Below are 17470 nucleotides of genomic sequence, written 5' to 3' on the forward strand. Positions count from 1 at the left end.
GGGATCACTTCTGATAAAGCTGACCAGCTCAAACAAGTAATGCAATATATGTCAACCAAGAATCCCGGTTTTTATACCAAAGTTTGCTGGCAATATGCAAAGATGTATATCAGTATGAAAGGGTTCAATCTGAATTTTTAGTTTTAAAAAGGAGAAGTCCCCACCTGTGCAGTTTTCTCTCGTTTTCCTGGTACACCTCCATCATGACGCTCATCTTCTGCTTCATCTTCTCCACCTCCTCCTCCAGCTGCTTCTTCTCCAGAGCGAGAGACTGGTTTGTGTTCTGCAGATTGGTGATACATTCTGAAAAGCAGAAATTCACCGGGATGGGAAATGATCGTGCCTCGAGGTGCTACAACTTACAGTTTAGGAAAGCCCAACAAAACCAAAAGAGCTAAATACACAGATTAGCTACATAGAAAAGGAGTCCCTTAACCTGCCAAAGGATTTGTATTTGTCCATCCAGTCCTGAGATTTACACAACAATGCCCTGTCTGGCACAACAAGAGACCTGATTTTCCTGGGCTGCAGTAAAGTAACACTTACAGGCCCCTCCCCCAGCCTGTGACTGGACAGTAGTAGATGAAGCAGCAGTTTGATGGGCTCATCAACGTATGCGACTCTGCGCTCTACTCTTATCAGCACAACTGTTTGGGTATGTGTTCTGCTCCCCCCCCAGCTCAGTCTGAGCTCTGCTGTACAGGGACTGTAGGAGACTGATACCAAGTCAAATTCAGGTACTTCCCTTACTTGTATTTAAAAACCTACAAATAGTCTGAAATTATCAAAGTATAAGGAGGCGGGCGTTCTTTGATTGACGGCTCTGTAATCTTTTTTTTTTTTTCCCCATGAAACAATTCCTCGCTGTTTTTAGTGTCACTGGAACCACTTGAACCCCCCCCCCCCCGCCCAATCCTGAGACATTTCTCACATACACGTTAAAAATCATCATTCTTTTGCTAGAAAATTACTTACAACCCCCAAACATATAAAAAAGATTATATATATATATATATATATATATATATATATATATATATATATATATATATTTTTTTTTTTTTTTTTTTTTTTTTTAAATTTAATTTTTTTAAAGGCAGAGGCCCTAGAAAATAAAATGGTGGGTTTTGCAATCGTTTATATCACATGATTTTTTACACATAGGTTTTTCAAATGCAAATTTTTTTGGGGAAAGAAAATACACTTTAGAGTGGAACTACACTGCACCTGAGCAAAACAAAATAAAAACGTCATTTAATTCATTTGTAAAGCGCTGAGCAAACTGTTGGCACCATATAAATCCTGTATAATAATAATTTTTTTTTTTTTTTTACCTGAAAAATGCTCTTTGGCCTTCAGTTCATCCGAGAGGTTCTCATAAAGTTGCTTCTTCTCCGATTCAACGCTCCTCAGGGATGCATTCAGCTAAAGGAGCACAAAAATACTGTCATCTGGTTGAAAGGTTGATATATTTTTTTTTTTTACCCGTCTAAATTGACCCCCCCCCCCGCCATGTTAAAAACATACAAATTCAAAAAAGATTCTGAATGTAATGCTATAAATCTTACCTTTGCAGCAAAGATTAGCTTCTTTATAGTTTGTTTTTGAGGATCTCCTGAAAGGAAGAAAACAAAGTGTTCTTTAAGGGCAACTCCAATTATTCTCCACTCATAGAAGTCAATAAAGAGAGAAAAAAAAAAAAAAAAGAAAAAAAAAGGGCAACTTCACTTATGGAAAAAAAAAAAAAAAAAGGGTAACTTCACTTTTATGGAAAAATAGCAAAAAAAAAGCAAAAAAAAAAAAAAACACACATATACAATTTCTACACAAGCAATGTAATTTAATTTTAATAAAAATGACCTTTCCTTTTCAATCTGCTGCCACTGTAGTTTTTTTTTTTTTTGCAAAATGCAAAGCAATATGGCAACCTAGAGGCGTTCTGTACAGCACTGGTGTAGAGAACACCTCTAAAAATATAATTTCCTGCTTGTGTGATTGACTCACTGCATTTTCCCTGAAATCTGTATTAAGATCTGCAAGTCAGATTTTAGGCATCCCCTGCAACAGGAATTTCCACTTTGGTGAGAAACTCTCAAAGGGTTATATACTTCTAAACAAGGATGCAGACCCTGCAGCTTTTTTCATCAGAACACTGAGTGCCCCAGGTGATTATGTTGAACCAGACCCTCCCATTCAGAGTCATTCTGCACAGGACATGGGGAAACAAACAGCTATTTCATCAGAGAAGTAAAAAGTAGCAATCTGCTAAAAAGCTTTCTTTTTATCAAGGCTATGAAAGGTCCTAGGACGGGAACGGCGGTGGGTGCCGCAACGCGAACGGCGGTGGGTGCCGCAACGCGAACGGCGGTGGGTGCCGCAACGCGAACGGCGGTGGGTGCCGCAACGCGAACGGCGGTGGGTGCCGCAACGCGAACGGCGGTGGGTGCCGCAACGCGAACGGCTGTGGGTGCCGCAACGCGAACGGCTGTGGGTGCCGCAACGCGAACGGCTGTGGGTGCCGCAACGCGAACGGCTGTGGGTGCCGCAACGCGAACGGCTGTGGGTGCCGCAACGCGAACGGCTGTGGGCGCCGCAACGGGAGCGGCACTGGGCCCCGCAACGGGAGCGGCACTGGGCCCCGCAACGGGAGCGGCACTGGGCCCCGCAACGGGAGCGGCACTGGGCCCCGCAACGGGAGCGGCACTGGGCCCCGCAACGGGAGCGGCACTGGGCCCCGCAACGGGAGCGGCACTGGGCCCCGCAACGGGAGCGGCACTGGGCCCCGCAACGGCATATTTAAGCCATAATAAGGCTTCTCTTTGCTCCATTTTGGAAGTTTTTGCCCATTCAGAGTACAGCAACAATCTCTTAAAGCACCCCTCCTCCCCTCTTAAAGCTGCACTTCCCCAGACACACTATCCAAGCTCTTGCAAGATACTCATTGCTTCTGACCATGGAGAGAGCTCATGACCTTCTCCCAGTGTGTAGCCCAAATACTGTTACGGGAGTAGGACGTCTTCAACTCTGGGTAAGCTCTGACACCATCCAACATGGAGCTTACACAGGGTTGACTAAGAAAACAAATGGGAAACAAGTAAAAGTGGGTCGTGGGTCGTATTTGAAGGGTTGGGGGTGAAGAATGGACAACAGAGAGGCAGGAACAACGCTTATTACCTAAAGGCTCCCCATTTTCAAAATCCCACTTGATACCGCCAAGCACGCCATCCTCATCCTCATCTTTGTTGATTTCTTCCACCTCCGAGCTCCAATCCTTCATTTTCAGCAAACTGTCAATAAGAGACTGTGAAGGAAAGAGAGAAAAACGGGTCAGATGGGCGATCGATCGGTATTCTACGACACTGCAGAGACATCGCATTGAATAAAGACAATGGCGTTACAAGTGCGCTTACATTAGAAAGTCACAAACTGTCCCTTAAAAATGCATTGAGAAACAATGTATGATCCAGGGAATATCCGATTGCCTCTCGGGGGATCAGGAAGGAATTTTATTTCCCTGCAGGAGCAAATTGGATCGTACTTTGCTGGGTTTCTTTGCCTTCCTCTGGATCAACTGTGGGTGTAGGATTATAACTTTTTTTTTTTATTTATTTATTGTTAATGATTGACCTGGATGGACTTTTGTCTTTTTTCAGCCAGACCAACTATGTAACTATGTATGCGGTAATTGAATCTTTTAATCTGCCAAATTATTTGCAACTGTATTGTGCAAGTTTTGCAATCCCACTCACCATGCTAGTTCCCAGAGCGCCACTGAAGTTGACAGATCGCGGCGCTCCGCGGTTCAGTTTGACCGGATGTCATATGACGCCCAGTCACAATGACGAGTGCCCCGCCCGGCCGCCAATCTGCTATAGGCCGGGCAGGAAGGTGTTACAAAAAAAAAAAACCTTTCACTTTTACGCTCACATAGCGGCATTTGTTTTTTAAATTTAGGGGCCAAATTTTTAGTTTTAAACTATATGCTGAGATCAGAAAACATTAGAAACACAAAAACATAGAAACACAAAACCATAGAAACACAAAAACATACTGATGCGGCACAATACCGACCTTGACCTGGCCCTGTCTGTTGCTCAGGTCTTCCTGCATGGCCTGCACCGATGAGCTCAGCATCCTGGAGTTCTCCGAGAGCTCGCTGAACCTTTCCTCCCAGCCCTCTGCCTCTTTCGACAACTGCAAAAGTAAAAGACAAACATCAGGTATGTTGTCAGGTTGTGTACCCCCCCCCCCAGGGTCAGCTTGTCAATATTTAACCAACATAACAAACAGATCTGTCCCAAAACTGGCAGCAGTTTGTTTGATAATGTGCAGCACGAGGTTCAATAAACATACCAGACAACCTGTGCTACTTCCAGTGACACCCATCCAAACGTAGCAGATTTGCAGCACTACGGGACCCACTGCCCTACCCGCTACGGGACCCACTGCCAGCTCCGGGACCCACTGCCACTACAGGACCCACTGCCTGCTCCCGCTACGGGTCCCACTGCCTGCTCCCGCTACGGGTCCCACTGCCTGCTCCCACTACGGGTCCCACTGCCTGCTCCCACTACGGGACCCACTGCCTGCTCCCACTACGGGACCCACTGCCTGCTCCCACTACGGGACCCACTGCCTGCTCCCACTACGGGACCCACTGCCTGCTCCCACTACGGGACCCACTGCCACTACGGGACCCACTGCCACTACGGGACCCACTGCCACTACAGGACCCACTGTTGCTCCTACTACGGGACCCACTGCCTGCTCCCGCTACAAGACCTACTGCCACTACGGGACCCACTGCCTGCTCCCGCTACAAGACCTACTGCCACTACGGGACCCACTGCCTGCTCCCGCTACGGGACCCACTGCCACTACGGGACCCACTGCCTGCTCCCGCTACGGGACCCACTGCCACTACGGGACCCACTGCCTGCTCCCGCTACGGGACCCACTGCCTGCTCCCGCTACGGGACCCACTGCCTGCTCCCGCTACGGGACCCACTGCCTGCTCCCGCTACGGGACCCACTGCCTGCTCCCGCTACGGGACCCACTGCCTGCTCCCGCTACGGGACCCACTGCCTGCTCCCGCTACGGGACCCACTGCCACTACGGGACCCACTGCCTGCTCCCGCTACGGGACCCACTGCCTGCTCCCGCTACGGGACCCACTGCCACTACGGGACCCACTGCCTGCTCCCACTACAAGACCTACTGCCACTACAGGACCCACTGCCTGCTCCCACTGCCTGCTCCCACTACGGGACCCACTGCCTGCTCCCACTACAAGACCTACTGCCACTACAGGACCCACTGCCTGCTCCCACTACAAGACCTACTGCCACTACAGGACCCACTGCCTGCTCCCACTACGGGACCCACTGCCTGCTCCCACTACAAGACCTACTGCCACTACGGGACCCACTGCCTGCTCCCACTACAAGACCTACTGCCACTACGGGACCCACTGCCTGCTCCCAATACAAGACCTACTGCCACTACAGGACCCACCGCCTGCTCCCACTACCGGACCCACCGCCTGCTCCCACTACCGGACCCACCGCCTGCTCCCACTACCGGACCCACCGCCTGCTCCCACTACCGGACCCACCGCCTGCTCCCACTACCGGACCCACCGCCTGCTCCCACTACCGGACCCACCGCCTGCTCCCACTACCGGACCCACCGTCTGCTCCCACTACCGGACCCACACGTGGTTAGCCTTGAAAGAATGAAACATGAAGGGGGAAACAATACAGAAGGACACATTTGGCAGCTTAGAAAGCAATTGAGAATTGTTTGCAGGAAATGTTAAAGGTTTGCATACGCTTGACAATAAATCATTCTATGTTCTTTCACTCTAACATTGAGTGTCACTGCCCAGGTATCTCCAAAGTCGGTTAATGTTTTTCTTCCAAAATTACAATGTAGGTATTGTAGCAGCAAACAATTCCTCTTTGTTTCTCAGGGATCTCACCTGTTTAATGCTCTCCTGGAGGTGAGCCTGCTCTTCCACTGCATCGCGCACCGATGACTCCAGCCGCCCTTTGGTGATTTCAAACACTTTTTGAGTTGTGCGGATCTGTACAACAAAGCGAGGTCATGTGACAGAGTCCAGAATATGAATGCTGTAGGCAGAAACGGGACACCACGGAATATCCCATCTAAAACAAAAAACTGCCTCCAACCCAACATACCTCTTCTTTCAAAGACTTTTCGTTTTTGAAGCCATCTTCCAAAGCTTTGATTTTCTCATTCAGTTCAGAAAGCTGAAAAACACGTTTGTCAGATTTGTTAATTTTTTTGTTGGTTTTCTTTTACGTTCCGACAAAAAGACAGACCATGTTCCCAATTCTCAGTGATGTCACCGCTCTCTAATGAACGGATAGGCTGCATTCTCGGTGATGTCACTGCGCTCTAGTGAACGGATAGGCTGCATTCTCAGTGATGTCACCGCTCTCTAGTGAATGGATAGGCTGCATTCTCGGTGATATCACCGTTCTCTAGTGAATGGATGGGCTGCATTCTCAGTGACGTCACCGCTCTCTAGTGAATGGATGGGCTGCATTCTCAGTGATGTCACCGCTCTCTAGTGAATGGATAGGCTGCATTCTCAGTGATGTCACCGCTCTCTAGTGAATGGATAGGCTGCATTCTCAGTGATGTCACCGCTCTCTAGTGAATGGATAGGCTGCATTCTCAGTGATGTCACCGCTCTCTAGTGAATGGATAGGCTGCATTCTCAGTGATGTCACCGCTCTCTAGTGAATGGATATGCTGCATTCTCAGTGATGTCACCGCTCTCATGTGAATGGATAGGCTGCATTCTCAGTGATGTCACCGCTCTCTAGTGAATGGATAGGCTGCATTCTCAGTGATGTCACCGTTCACTATTGAATGGATAGGCTGCATTCTCTGTGATGTCACCGCTCTCTAGTGAATGGATGGGCTGCATTCTCAGTGATGTCACTGCTCTCTAGTGAATGGATATTCTGCATTCTCACTGATGTCACCACTCTCTAGTGAATGGATAGGCTGCATTCTCAGTGATGTCACCGCTCTCTAGTGAATGGATGGGCTGCATTCTCAGTGATGTCACCGCTCTCTAGTGAATGGATAGGCTGCATTCTCAGTGATGTCACCGCTCTCTAGTGAATGGATGGGCTGCATTCTCAGTGATGTCACCGCTCTCTAGTGGATGGATAGGCTGCATTCTCAGTGATGTCACCGCTTTCTAGTGAATGGATGGGCTGCATTCTCAGTGATGTCACCACTCACTATTGAATGGATAGGCTGCATTCTCAGTGATGTCACTGCTCTCTAGTGAATGGATATTCTGCATTCTCACTGATGTCACCGCTCTCTAGTGAATGGATAGGCTGCATTCTCAGTGATGTTACCGTATCGTCCAGCTCTGACCCCCGCTGTTTCTCTTCCTCTAGATCCTGCTCAAATCTGGCAATATTTTCCTCCAATTCTCTGTTAGTTGTCTGCAGTTTTTCCTGTAAAGCCTAAATAAATAAAAACACCCATTACTAAAATCATCAGCACAATGGTGATAACTAAAGTTAAACAAAAATGTAATATATTGCAGGTTACTGTGGTGGCTGCATTTACGTCTCTTCATCAGGTGATCATCCAGTCCTAGGATGAGAACACTAACCTTACTTCATCTATGGAGGAGCAGCGATGTCACCCTAGGCTGCTTCACCCATGTAGACTACAAACATGTCCTCCTCGGTTTATCTTCATTACAATTTACACTTTACAGATCTATCAGCTTATGTACTGTACAACCAGCCTGTCGGGTGGCAACACTAATCATTGGATCCTGCCGGCAGGGGGAGGTTCCCCACCGTCAGAACACAATAGCATTGGGGGAGGGATTCCCCCCACTGACTGGGTCGATGGGGGATTCAAGCGATTTTCGTAGCTTCCACCTGTGGTCTATGGCCTGCCTTATCTTGACTTGCGATATTTGCTCACTTTTTACTGTATTACTATTGTTTTGATATTATCCTGTTCACAAGATTATAATTTCTCATGACCCGGGTCAGCTCAGCAGAGGACTCCCGCTGAGTTTTCCCATCAGCTGATATTGCTGGCTCATTTGTGGAATGGTGTTGAGTTTCTATATGTGGTGTTCTTGCGGCTTCTTTTCTCAGAGAATAGGTGCAGGAACTTCCCCCTTTTGAGTCACTTTTGGTCTCCGCCTCCTACCCACCTCCGAGCACCGTCTCTTGGTCCCACCTCCGAGCACCGTCTCTTGGTTCCACCTCCGAGCACCGTCTCTTGGTTCCACCTCCTACCCACTTCCGAGCACCGTCTCTTGATTCCACCTCCGAGCACCGTCTCTTAGTCCCACCGCCTACCCACCTCTGAGCACCGTCTCTTGGTTCCACCTCCTACCCACCTCCCAGTACCGCTCCTTTTAGAGAATGCAGAGCCAAGTATTATTTTCTGTTGCTAAGTAATTTGTATGGGATTTTTTAATGATTCACTTGTTAAGGGCAGCACAGTGGCTAAATGGTTAGCACTTCCGCCATGCAGTACTAGGGTCATTGGTTCAAATCCCAACCATGGCACCACCTGCCTGGAGTTTGCATGTTCTCCCTGTGCCTGTGTGGGTTTCCTCTGGGTATCTCCCACACTCCAAAGACTTGCTGGTAGGTTAATTGGCTCCTGTCTAAATTGGCCCTAGAATGTGTATATATGAATGTGAGTTAGGGACCTTAGATTGTGCGCCACTTGATGGTTAGGGACTGATGTGAATATTGTAATATGTATATACACACACATGTAAAGCGCTACGTAAATTGATGGCGCTATATAAGTACCTGGAATAAACAAACAACAAGAAACCCCCCCCCAGCAACAATATATTGCACCAGCAACAATGGACCTCCACAACAAAATACCACCCCAGCAGCCAACATCAATAGGCTCTTTAGAAGCCAGCAACAATGAAGCATTCCCTCAACAGTAGAACCCTTTCAGCAACAATAGATCCCCCACCAGCAACAATAGACCTCTCCAGCAACAATAGACTGCCACACAAAAATAGATCCCCCCAGTGATCCCCCAGCAGCCAGCATCAATAGTCCTTCCAAAACACCCCACCACCCCTTGGCATTACATACATTCACGTTCCCGCTAAAAAAAAAAAGCCGTGGGTGTTCTACAGAGGTTGAAAAATTCATGGAAGCACCGGGTAAAAGATCAAAATAGTTACCCAATATGGTGTTAGACCGCCTTTGGCAACCATGACGGCCTGAAATCTCCTGGGAATTGGAAAATATAAGTCTTGGATGGTGGATAATGGAACCTGATACCACTCTTCATGCAAAAATCGTTCCAGTTCTCGCAGAGATACCGGAGACGGAAAACAAGTCCGAACCCTGTTTTCCAAAATTGACCAATAGTGGCGCTATGATATTGAGGTCCGGCGATTGCAGCACCCAGGGAAGGTACAAGATTATGTCTGCATGATCGTCAAACCACGATTTGAGAACATCAGCTGTGTGAATTGGCAAATGGCGCGGTCTTTGGGAAAAACAATGTCTGCACCATGGGGGGGGGGAGCACATGGTCAGCTAATAGACCTTGGCAGTGACTCCACCTTTCAAGATGATGGAGCCTGCAGAACACCAAGATATGGCTGCCCAAACCATGACTGCACCGTCATCATGCTTTACCGTTGGCCTGGTGGTAAGCTTGGGACGGCGTTGGCCACACGACGATGGTGAGCAACAGTAGGCAGCTTGAGTCATCGGACCATGACAGTCTTCCATTGATCGCAAGTCCACCATTTGTGGGTGTTGCAGCACTCTCTCCTCTTCTGAACATTAACATCGGTCACTAGTGGTTTGGCCATTGCAGCTTGCTCCAGAATGTTCTGCTTATGGAGCTCGCTCCACCCAGTGTTTGTGGACACGACTTTGGAAGACTGAGATTGAGTTCTGCACTCATTTTTGCAGCAGATGTTTTCTTACTCCAGGTCGCAATCCTGCACAATGTCCTTCTAACTCTTTCGGTCAATTGACCATGACGAACGCGCTTATCAGACGTTTTCCCTGAGACTGTATACACCGCCATAACCTTTGACCCTGGACCTCGCGACACGGCAAATAAATTGGCAACTTCAGTCGCATAGGCGCCAGCTAACCGGCACCAACAATTTCCCCTCTTTGAAGGTCAGTAAGCTCTGACATGACTCCGTATTAGTCCTCCTGCACACGGGACGTTTTTACAGCGCCTGATTTTAGCGTTTGACTTTTTTTCTACAGCCAGTAAACCCCCCAGCATGTTATCCTATGTGTCCATACACACATAGACTGGAATCAATGTTTTTTGGCTGGAAAAAAAACAGAATTAGTGGGTTTCTGGAGGAGTTTTTTAGCTGTAAAAAACGCTCTAACGCTGAAAAACCATGCAAACCGGCATTTTTGGACTTTTTTTGACCCAGAAAAAAAATTGCACCACTCCCCCTCCATGCCGCAATCTTGAAACTCCTGATCGCAAATGCACAGGCATGTCGCAGGTCTCTGTGGGCACGTCGAACAACAAGACTGAAGTGAGCTTTGATCGGATCTAGATGACACTTTGGGGGTCTCTGAACCCAAGTGACCTTCATATAACCCCTAAAGCTGGCCATAAATGGATCGAAATTTGGCCGGTTTAGTGGTCGAATTTCTACTAACCTACAGCTGTTTTTATTCAAGAGGAATTGATCTTGTGATTGACTCCTTTGGGGTGCAGTGGAAAAAAAAAAAAGTCAGGGGCCAGAAGACAGGGGTCGCTGCCGCCAGGGCCGAGGACAGGGGTCGCTGCCGCCAGGGCCGAGGACAGGGGTCGCTGCCGCCAGGGCCGAGGACAGGGGTCGCTGCCGCCAGGGCCGAGGACAGGGGTCGCTGCCGCCAGGGCCGAGGACAGGGGTCGCTGCCGCCAGGGCCGAGGACAGGGGTCGCTGCCGCCAGGGCCGAGGACAGGGGTCGCTGCCGGCAGGGCAGAATATTGGCAGGCAACGGTAGTATAGTTACAGGTTAGGGTTGGCTTTGGGGTGTGGATGTGTTGGGGAATCGAGTTATTCGACCTGCTGGTGGAAGTTAAAAAAAAAAAAACACTCATGGATGGGCTGCCTTTATCCCTGGGGGGACTGAGCAGACACAGCCTGTGCAATGGATGTGCCCGCCCTCCTGGTACTGCATTGAGAAACATCACAAAAAAACTACAAGCTTCCTCTTTTTCTTACTTTCTGCTCGGTGATCTCCTCCAGTAACTTGTGATGTCCGGACTCCTGCAGGGTCTGCTGGACCTCATCGTACTGAGGGAGGAAGAGGAAATATACACAGCATTAGTCATGTGCTTACTGCTGTCTCCTAAAGGAGAAGTGACGGGTAATCAAAAAAACACATCTATACTCACCTCCCCCTGCTGCCTCCAAGCCCAAGAACTGAGTGATCATGTGACTGCTGATCGCTCAGCTCTCTGGTCCGCTCTGAGCAGAGAGCGGTGACTATCAGTCACCGGCTCTGTGCTCTGCCCCTCCAGTGCTCACTGGTGCACCAAGATGGAGAGTGGTGCGCCAAAATGAAAATTCTGGACCGAAAATTCAGGATGCTCTTGGACGAAAACCAAAAACGAAACTGAAATGGACAGTTTATAAAAAAAAAAAAAATAATAATTATATATATAAAAATAATCAGGGGCGGACTGACCATTTGGGAACTCAGGGGACCCGGGCTCAGTAGGGGGCCCCATGAGAAGCCCGTGGTACCTTTCATAGGCTTTTTTGGGTGTGGTTTGAGTGTGGGCGAGGACACGGGCCCCATGATCCCCTATTGCCTGGGGGCCCCAGGAGTTGTCAGTCCACCCGTTTTATATATATATATATATATATATATATAAATAAAATAATATTATATTCGACTTTTTAATTAATATCATGAATTTAAATGAATATGAATTCACAAAATACAATCCAGTAACTTAAAATAACTTTTATTGAAAGTAACACACAAAAATTGGACAGAAAATTAAATATTTAGAAAATTAAGAAAAAACCTAAATAGAGGCGTTTTTGCCAAGTCAATAGGGGGTGTTTTTACATTGAAGTCAATGGGATGCAAATTTGCAATGGAAAATTCTTTACACATTTGACAACCAGGTGAATGTTGTTTGAAAGGAATTCAAAACTTTGTTTGCTGTTAACATTCGATTTTGGAGTGAATCTAATAATCTGCATAAAAACCACATTTACTATTGGAAATTTGTTTGTTTAAGAAAAAAACATTTCCACCCCGCTCCTTCTAATTTTTTCATCACTGCAATTAAAAAACAAATGTTAATTTGACCCCCTTCATCGTCATTATGAACTCCTTCTCAGTGGTGATAAAGGTCAGCGAGCTGCCAGGTGTTTGCCTTCAGGGAGAACTATCACACCAATGCAGGTTTTAGCTAGGAATCTGGTCTATCCGCCTCACTATTGGCTAGTCAGGCCAATAGCAATCTCCACTAAGATCAAATGAGTCCGCCCCCTGTGACCTCACCTGTTTCTGTACGATGCTCAGTTTCTCTAAGACTTCGCTTTTGCTGTTCAGGATTTCAGTGACCTGATCCCCGAGCTTCGACTCCCGGCCTGGAAATAAATATACAAGAAATGAACAAAACGAGAAAAGACAAAACATATATTATTATTATTGTTCATGATATATATTATTATACTACAGGATTCATAATATCATTATTATTCAGGATGCAAAATATTATTAGTCAGGTCCAAAAATATTGGGACATGGACACAATTCTAACATTTTTGGCTCTATAAACCACCACAATGGATTTGAAATGAAACGAACAAGATGTGCTTTAACTGCAGACTGTCAGCTTTAATTTGCAACTCCGAATTCTTCACTCATCCACCACAGTTGTTTTCCGTGGTCTTCCAGGTCTTTTGGTGTTGCTGAGCTCACCGGTGCATTCCTTCTTTATAAGAATGTTCCAAACAGTTGTTTTGGCCACGCCTAATGTTTTTGCTATCTCTCTGATGGGTTTGTTTTGTTTTTTCAGCCTAATGATGGCTTCACTGATAGTGACAGCTCTTTGGATCTCATCTTGAGAGTTGACAGCAACAGATTCCAAATGCAAATAGCACACTTGAAATGAACTCTGGACCTTTTATCTGCTCATTGTAATTGGGATAATGAGGGAATAACACACACCTGGCCATGGAACAGCTGAGAAGCCAATTGTCCCATTACTTTTGGTCCCTTAACAAGCGAGAGGCACATATGCAAACTTTTGTAATTCCTACACCGTTCACCTGATTTGGATGTAAATACCCTCAAATTAAAGCTGACAGTCTGCAGTTAAAGCACATCTTGTTCGTTTCATTTCAAATCCATTGTGGTGGTGTATAGAGCCAAAAATGTTAGAATTGTGTCCATGTCCCAATATTTATGGACCTGACTGTATTTATACAGGATTTTTACGATTATATTATTACAGGATGATTATTATTATACAGGATTATTATCATTATTCAAGATGCATATTATTATTATTATAATACATGCTATATATTATTATACAGGATGTATTATATTATGATTATTAATACAGGATGTATATTATAATTAAGGATGTATAGTTATTATAAAAGATATATTATTGTACAGAATTCATATTAATATTATACCAGATGCATATTATTATATTACAGGACGTATATGATTAGAAGGATGCATCATAGTATTATTATTACTCAGGATGCGTATTATTATAATTATTCAGGATGCATATTATACAGGATTTATATTATTATTATAATACAGCATTTATATTAATATTATACAGGATGCATATTATTATTCAGGATTTATATTATTATTATAATACAGCATTTATATTAATATTATTCAGGATGCATATTATTATTCAGGATTTATATTATTATTATAATACAGCATTTATATTAATATTATACAGGATGCATATTATTATACAGGATTTATATTATTATTATAATACAGCATTTATATTAATATTATTCAGGATGCATATTATTATTCAGGATTTATATTATTATTATAATACAGCATTTATATTAATATTATACAGGATGCATATTATTATACAGGATTTATATTATTATTATAATACAGCATTTATATTAATATTATACAGGATGCATATTATTATACAGGATTTATATTATTATTATAATACAGCATTTATATTAATATTATACAGGATGCATATTATTATACAGGATTTATATTATTATTATAATACAGCATTTATATTAATATTATACAGGATGCATATTATTATTCAGGATTTATATTATTATTATAATACAGCATTTATATTAATATTATACAGGATGCATATTATTATTCAGGATTTATATTATTATTATAATACAGCATTTATATTAATATTATACAGGATGCATATTATACAGGATTTATATTATTATTATAATACAGCATTTATATTAATATTATTCAGGATGTATATTATACAGGATTTATATTAATATTATACAGGATGCATATTATACAGGATTTATATTATTATTATAATACAGCATTTATATTAATATTATTCAGGATGTATATTCTACAAGATTTATATTAATATTATAATACAGGATTTATATTAAGGATGCATATGATTATATTAATATTAAGGATGCATATGATTATAAGGATGCATCATGTTATTATTACTCAGGATGTATATTATTATTATTATTATTATACAGGATTTATATTATTATTATAATACAGCATTTATATTAATATTATACAGGATGCATATTATTATTCAGGATGTATATTATACTAGATTTATATTAATATTATAATACAGGATTTATATTAAGGATGCATATTATTATATTAATATTAAGGATGCATATGATTATAAGGATGCATCGTGTTATTATTACTCAGGATGTATATTATTATTATACAGGATTTATATTACTATTATGATTATTATAATAATTACAGGATTTATATAGCACCAACAGTTTGGACCGTACTATACAACACAAGGAGGACAGTACAGATACAATACATGAGGATAAGGAGACGGCTCAAAGATCTTACAGTCCAATAGTGTGACAAGATAACATCACAAAGATACCAAGATATGAAAAATAAACACAGAGACCAACCTGCGTAAAATCGGCTTTTGATCTGAAACAAACAAAAAATAAATAAATGTCACAACACGGATCACAAACCACGGCCAAGACAATGCTCTGCTGAGAATCAAACCCAAAACCCCCGGGGCTGCTTCACACCACAATTTCAGTGTTCCGGATACATTTTCTATGCATTCCAGGACATTTTTTCCATTTGACGATCTTCGGACAATGGTTCCTTACGTACGATCCGGTGTGCTCACACGCAGTTTGTTGCATTCCATCCAAAAAAAAAAAATGTTTTTAAAAATCAGCCCGTTGTATGGTAATGACCATGCTGGTGTGATCGAGGGCCGATGGAATACACGGCAGTCGCTGTACATGCATTCTGGATGAGTTTTACTAAACTCCGCTCTATGGGGCTCGGCTTATGCCGGCCATACATGGTTCCAATTCCCAACGATTTTCGTACAAAAGTCTGACCTAAGAAAAATCGGCCGATGTTCGTTCTGTTAGTGGGGTAATGGTGCCGGCCGATTTTCGTGGTTCCTCTCCATTTCGTTTATCAGGCATGTTGGAAAATTAGTGAAAAACGACCGATTTTCAAAATCATTGGTGGCACCATCGGATTACAGAACGAACGATGTTTTGATTTTTGGACGAAAAATCGTTCAGGATTCGAGCCATGTATGGCCTGCATTAGGGGGGGGGGTCCGGGATCTCGCTGAACGGGGGGGGGAGGTCCTGGGATCTCGCTGAACGGGGGGGGGGGAGGTCCGGGATCTCGCTGAACGGGGGGGGGGAGGTCCGGGATCTCGCTGAACGGGGTGGGGAGGTCCGGGATCTCGCTGAACGGGGTGGGGAGGTCCGGGATCTCGCTGAACGGGGTGGGGGGGTAGGGAGGTCCGGGATCTCGCTGAACGGGGTGGGGGGGTAGGGGGGTCCGGGATCTCGCTGAACGGGGTGGGGGGGTAGGGGGGTCCGGGATCTCGCTGAACGGGGGGGAGGTCCGGGATCTCGCCGAACAGGGGGTGGGGGAGAGGTCCAGGATCTCGCTGAACGGGGGGGGGGGGGGGTCCGGGATCTCGCTGAACAGGGGGCGGGGGAGAGGTCCAGGATCTCGCTTAATGGGGGGGGAAGGTCCGGGATCTCGCTGAACGGGGGGGGGGGGGGGGAGGTCCGGGATCTCGCTGAACGGGGGGGGGGGGGGAGGTCCGGGATCTTGCTGAACGGGGGGGGGGGGGGGGAGGTCCGGGATCTCGCTGAACGGGGGGGGAAGGTCCGGGATCTCGCTGAACGGGGGAGGGGGAGGTCCGGGATCTCGCTGAACAGGGGGGGGGGGGGCGGGAGGAGGTCCGGGATCTCGCTGAACGGGGGGGGGAGGTCCGGGATCTCGCTAAACGGGGGGGGGGAGGTCCGGGATCTCGCTAAACGGGGGGGGGAGGTCCGGGATCTCGCTAAACGGGGGGGGCAGGTCCGGGATCTCGCTAAACGGGGGGGGCAGGTCCGGGATCTCGCTAAACGGGGGGGGCAGGTCCGGGATCTCGCTAAACGGGGGGGGGCAGGTCCGGGATCTCGCTAAACGGGGGGGGCAGGTCCGGGATCTCGCTAAACGGGGGGGGCAGGTCCGGGATCTCGCTAAACGGGGGGGGCAGGTCCGGGATCTCGCTAAACGGGGGGGGCAGGTCCGGGATCTCGCTAAACGGGGGGGGCAGGTCCGGGATCTCGCTAAACGGGGGGGGCAGGTCCGGGATCTCGCTAAACGGGGGGGGCAGGTCCGGGATCTCGCTAAACGGGGGGGCAGGTCCGGGATCTCGCTGAACGCGGGGGGGCAGGTCCGGGATCTCGCTGAACGGGGGGGGGGGGGGCAGGTCCGGGATCTCGCTGAACGGGGGGGGGGGCAGGTCCGGGATCTCGCTGAACGGGGGGGGGGCAGGTCCGGGATCTCACTGAACGGGGGGGGGGCAGGTCCGGGATCTCACTGAACGGGGGGGAAGGTCCGGGATCTCGCTGAACGGGGGAGGGGGAGGTTCGGGATCTCGCTGAACAGGGGGGGGGGCGGGAGGAGGTCCGGGATCTCGCTGAACGGGGGGGGGAGGTCCGGGATCTCGCTAAACGGGGGGGGGCAGGTCCGGGATCTCGCTAAACGGGGGGGCAGGTCCGGGATCTCACTGAACGGGGGGATGGGGGGAGGTCCGGGATCTCACTAAACGGGGCGGGAGGGGGGAGGCCCGGGATCTCGCTGAACGGGGGAGAGGTCCGGGATATCGCTGGACGGGGGGGGGGGGGGGGGGGGGAGGTCCAGAATCTTG

At 46.6% G+C, this 17470-nt stretch overlaps 1 protein-coding gene across 1 annotated transcript in view; it reads right to left on the minus strand.

The window, feature by feature from the left end:
* Positions 1-15210, minus strand: part of MIA2 (MIA SH3 domain ER export factor 2) — a gene marked incomplete at its 5' end in the record, with an annotated part of 47190 nt that extends 31980 nt beyond the window's left edge. Inside the window, 11 exons of the mRNA XM_089666119.1 lie at positions 165-303; positions 1335-1425; positions 1569-1615; positions 3175-3301; positions 4072-4194; positions 5982-6086; positions 6202-6273; positions 7405-7515; positions 11256-11327; positions 12553-12641; positions 15189-15210. Of these exons, the coding sequence (XP_089522245.1) occupies positions 165-303; positions 1335-1425; positions 1569-1615; positions 3175-3301; positions 4072-4194; positions 5982-6086; positions 6202-6273; positions 7405-7515; positions 11256-11327; positions 12553-12641; positions 15189-15210 (998 nt within the window). The remainder of the gene's footprint in view (positions 1-164; positions 304-1334; positions 1426-1568; positions 1616-3174; positions 3302-4071; positions 4195-5981; positions 6087-6201; positions 6274-7404; positions 7516-11255; positions 11328-12552; positions 12642-15188) is intronic.
* Positions 15211-17470: the final 2260 nt, after the last annotated feature.

The sequence above is a fragment of the Staurois parvus genome, unplaced genomic scaffold (assembly GCF_062004578.1).
Source record: "Staurois parvus isolate SC_StPar_1 unplaced genomic scaffold, SC_StPar_1.0 ptg002540l, whole genome shotgun sequence".
Lineage (NCBI taxonomy): Eukaryota > Metazoa > Chordata > Amphibia > Anura > Ranidae > Staurois > Staurois parvus.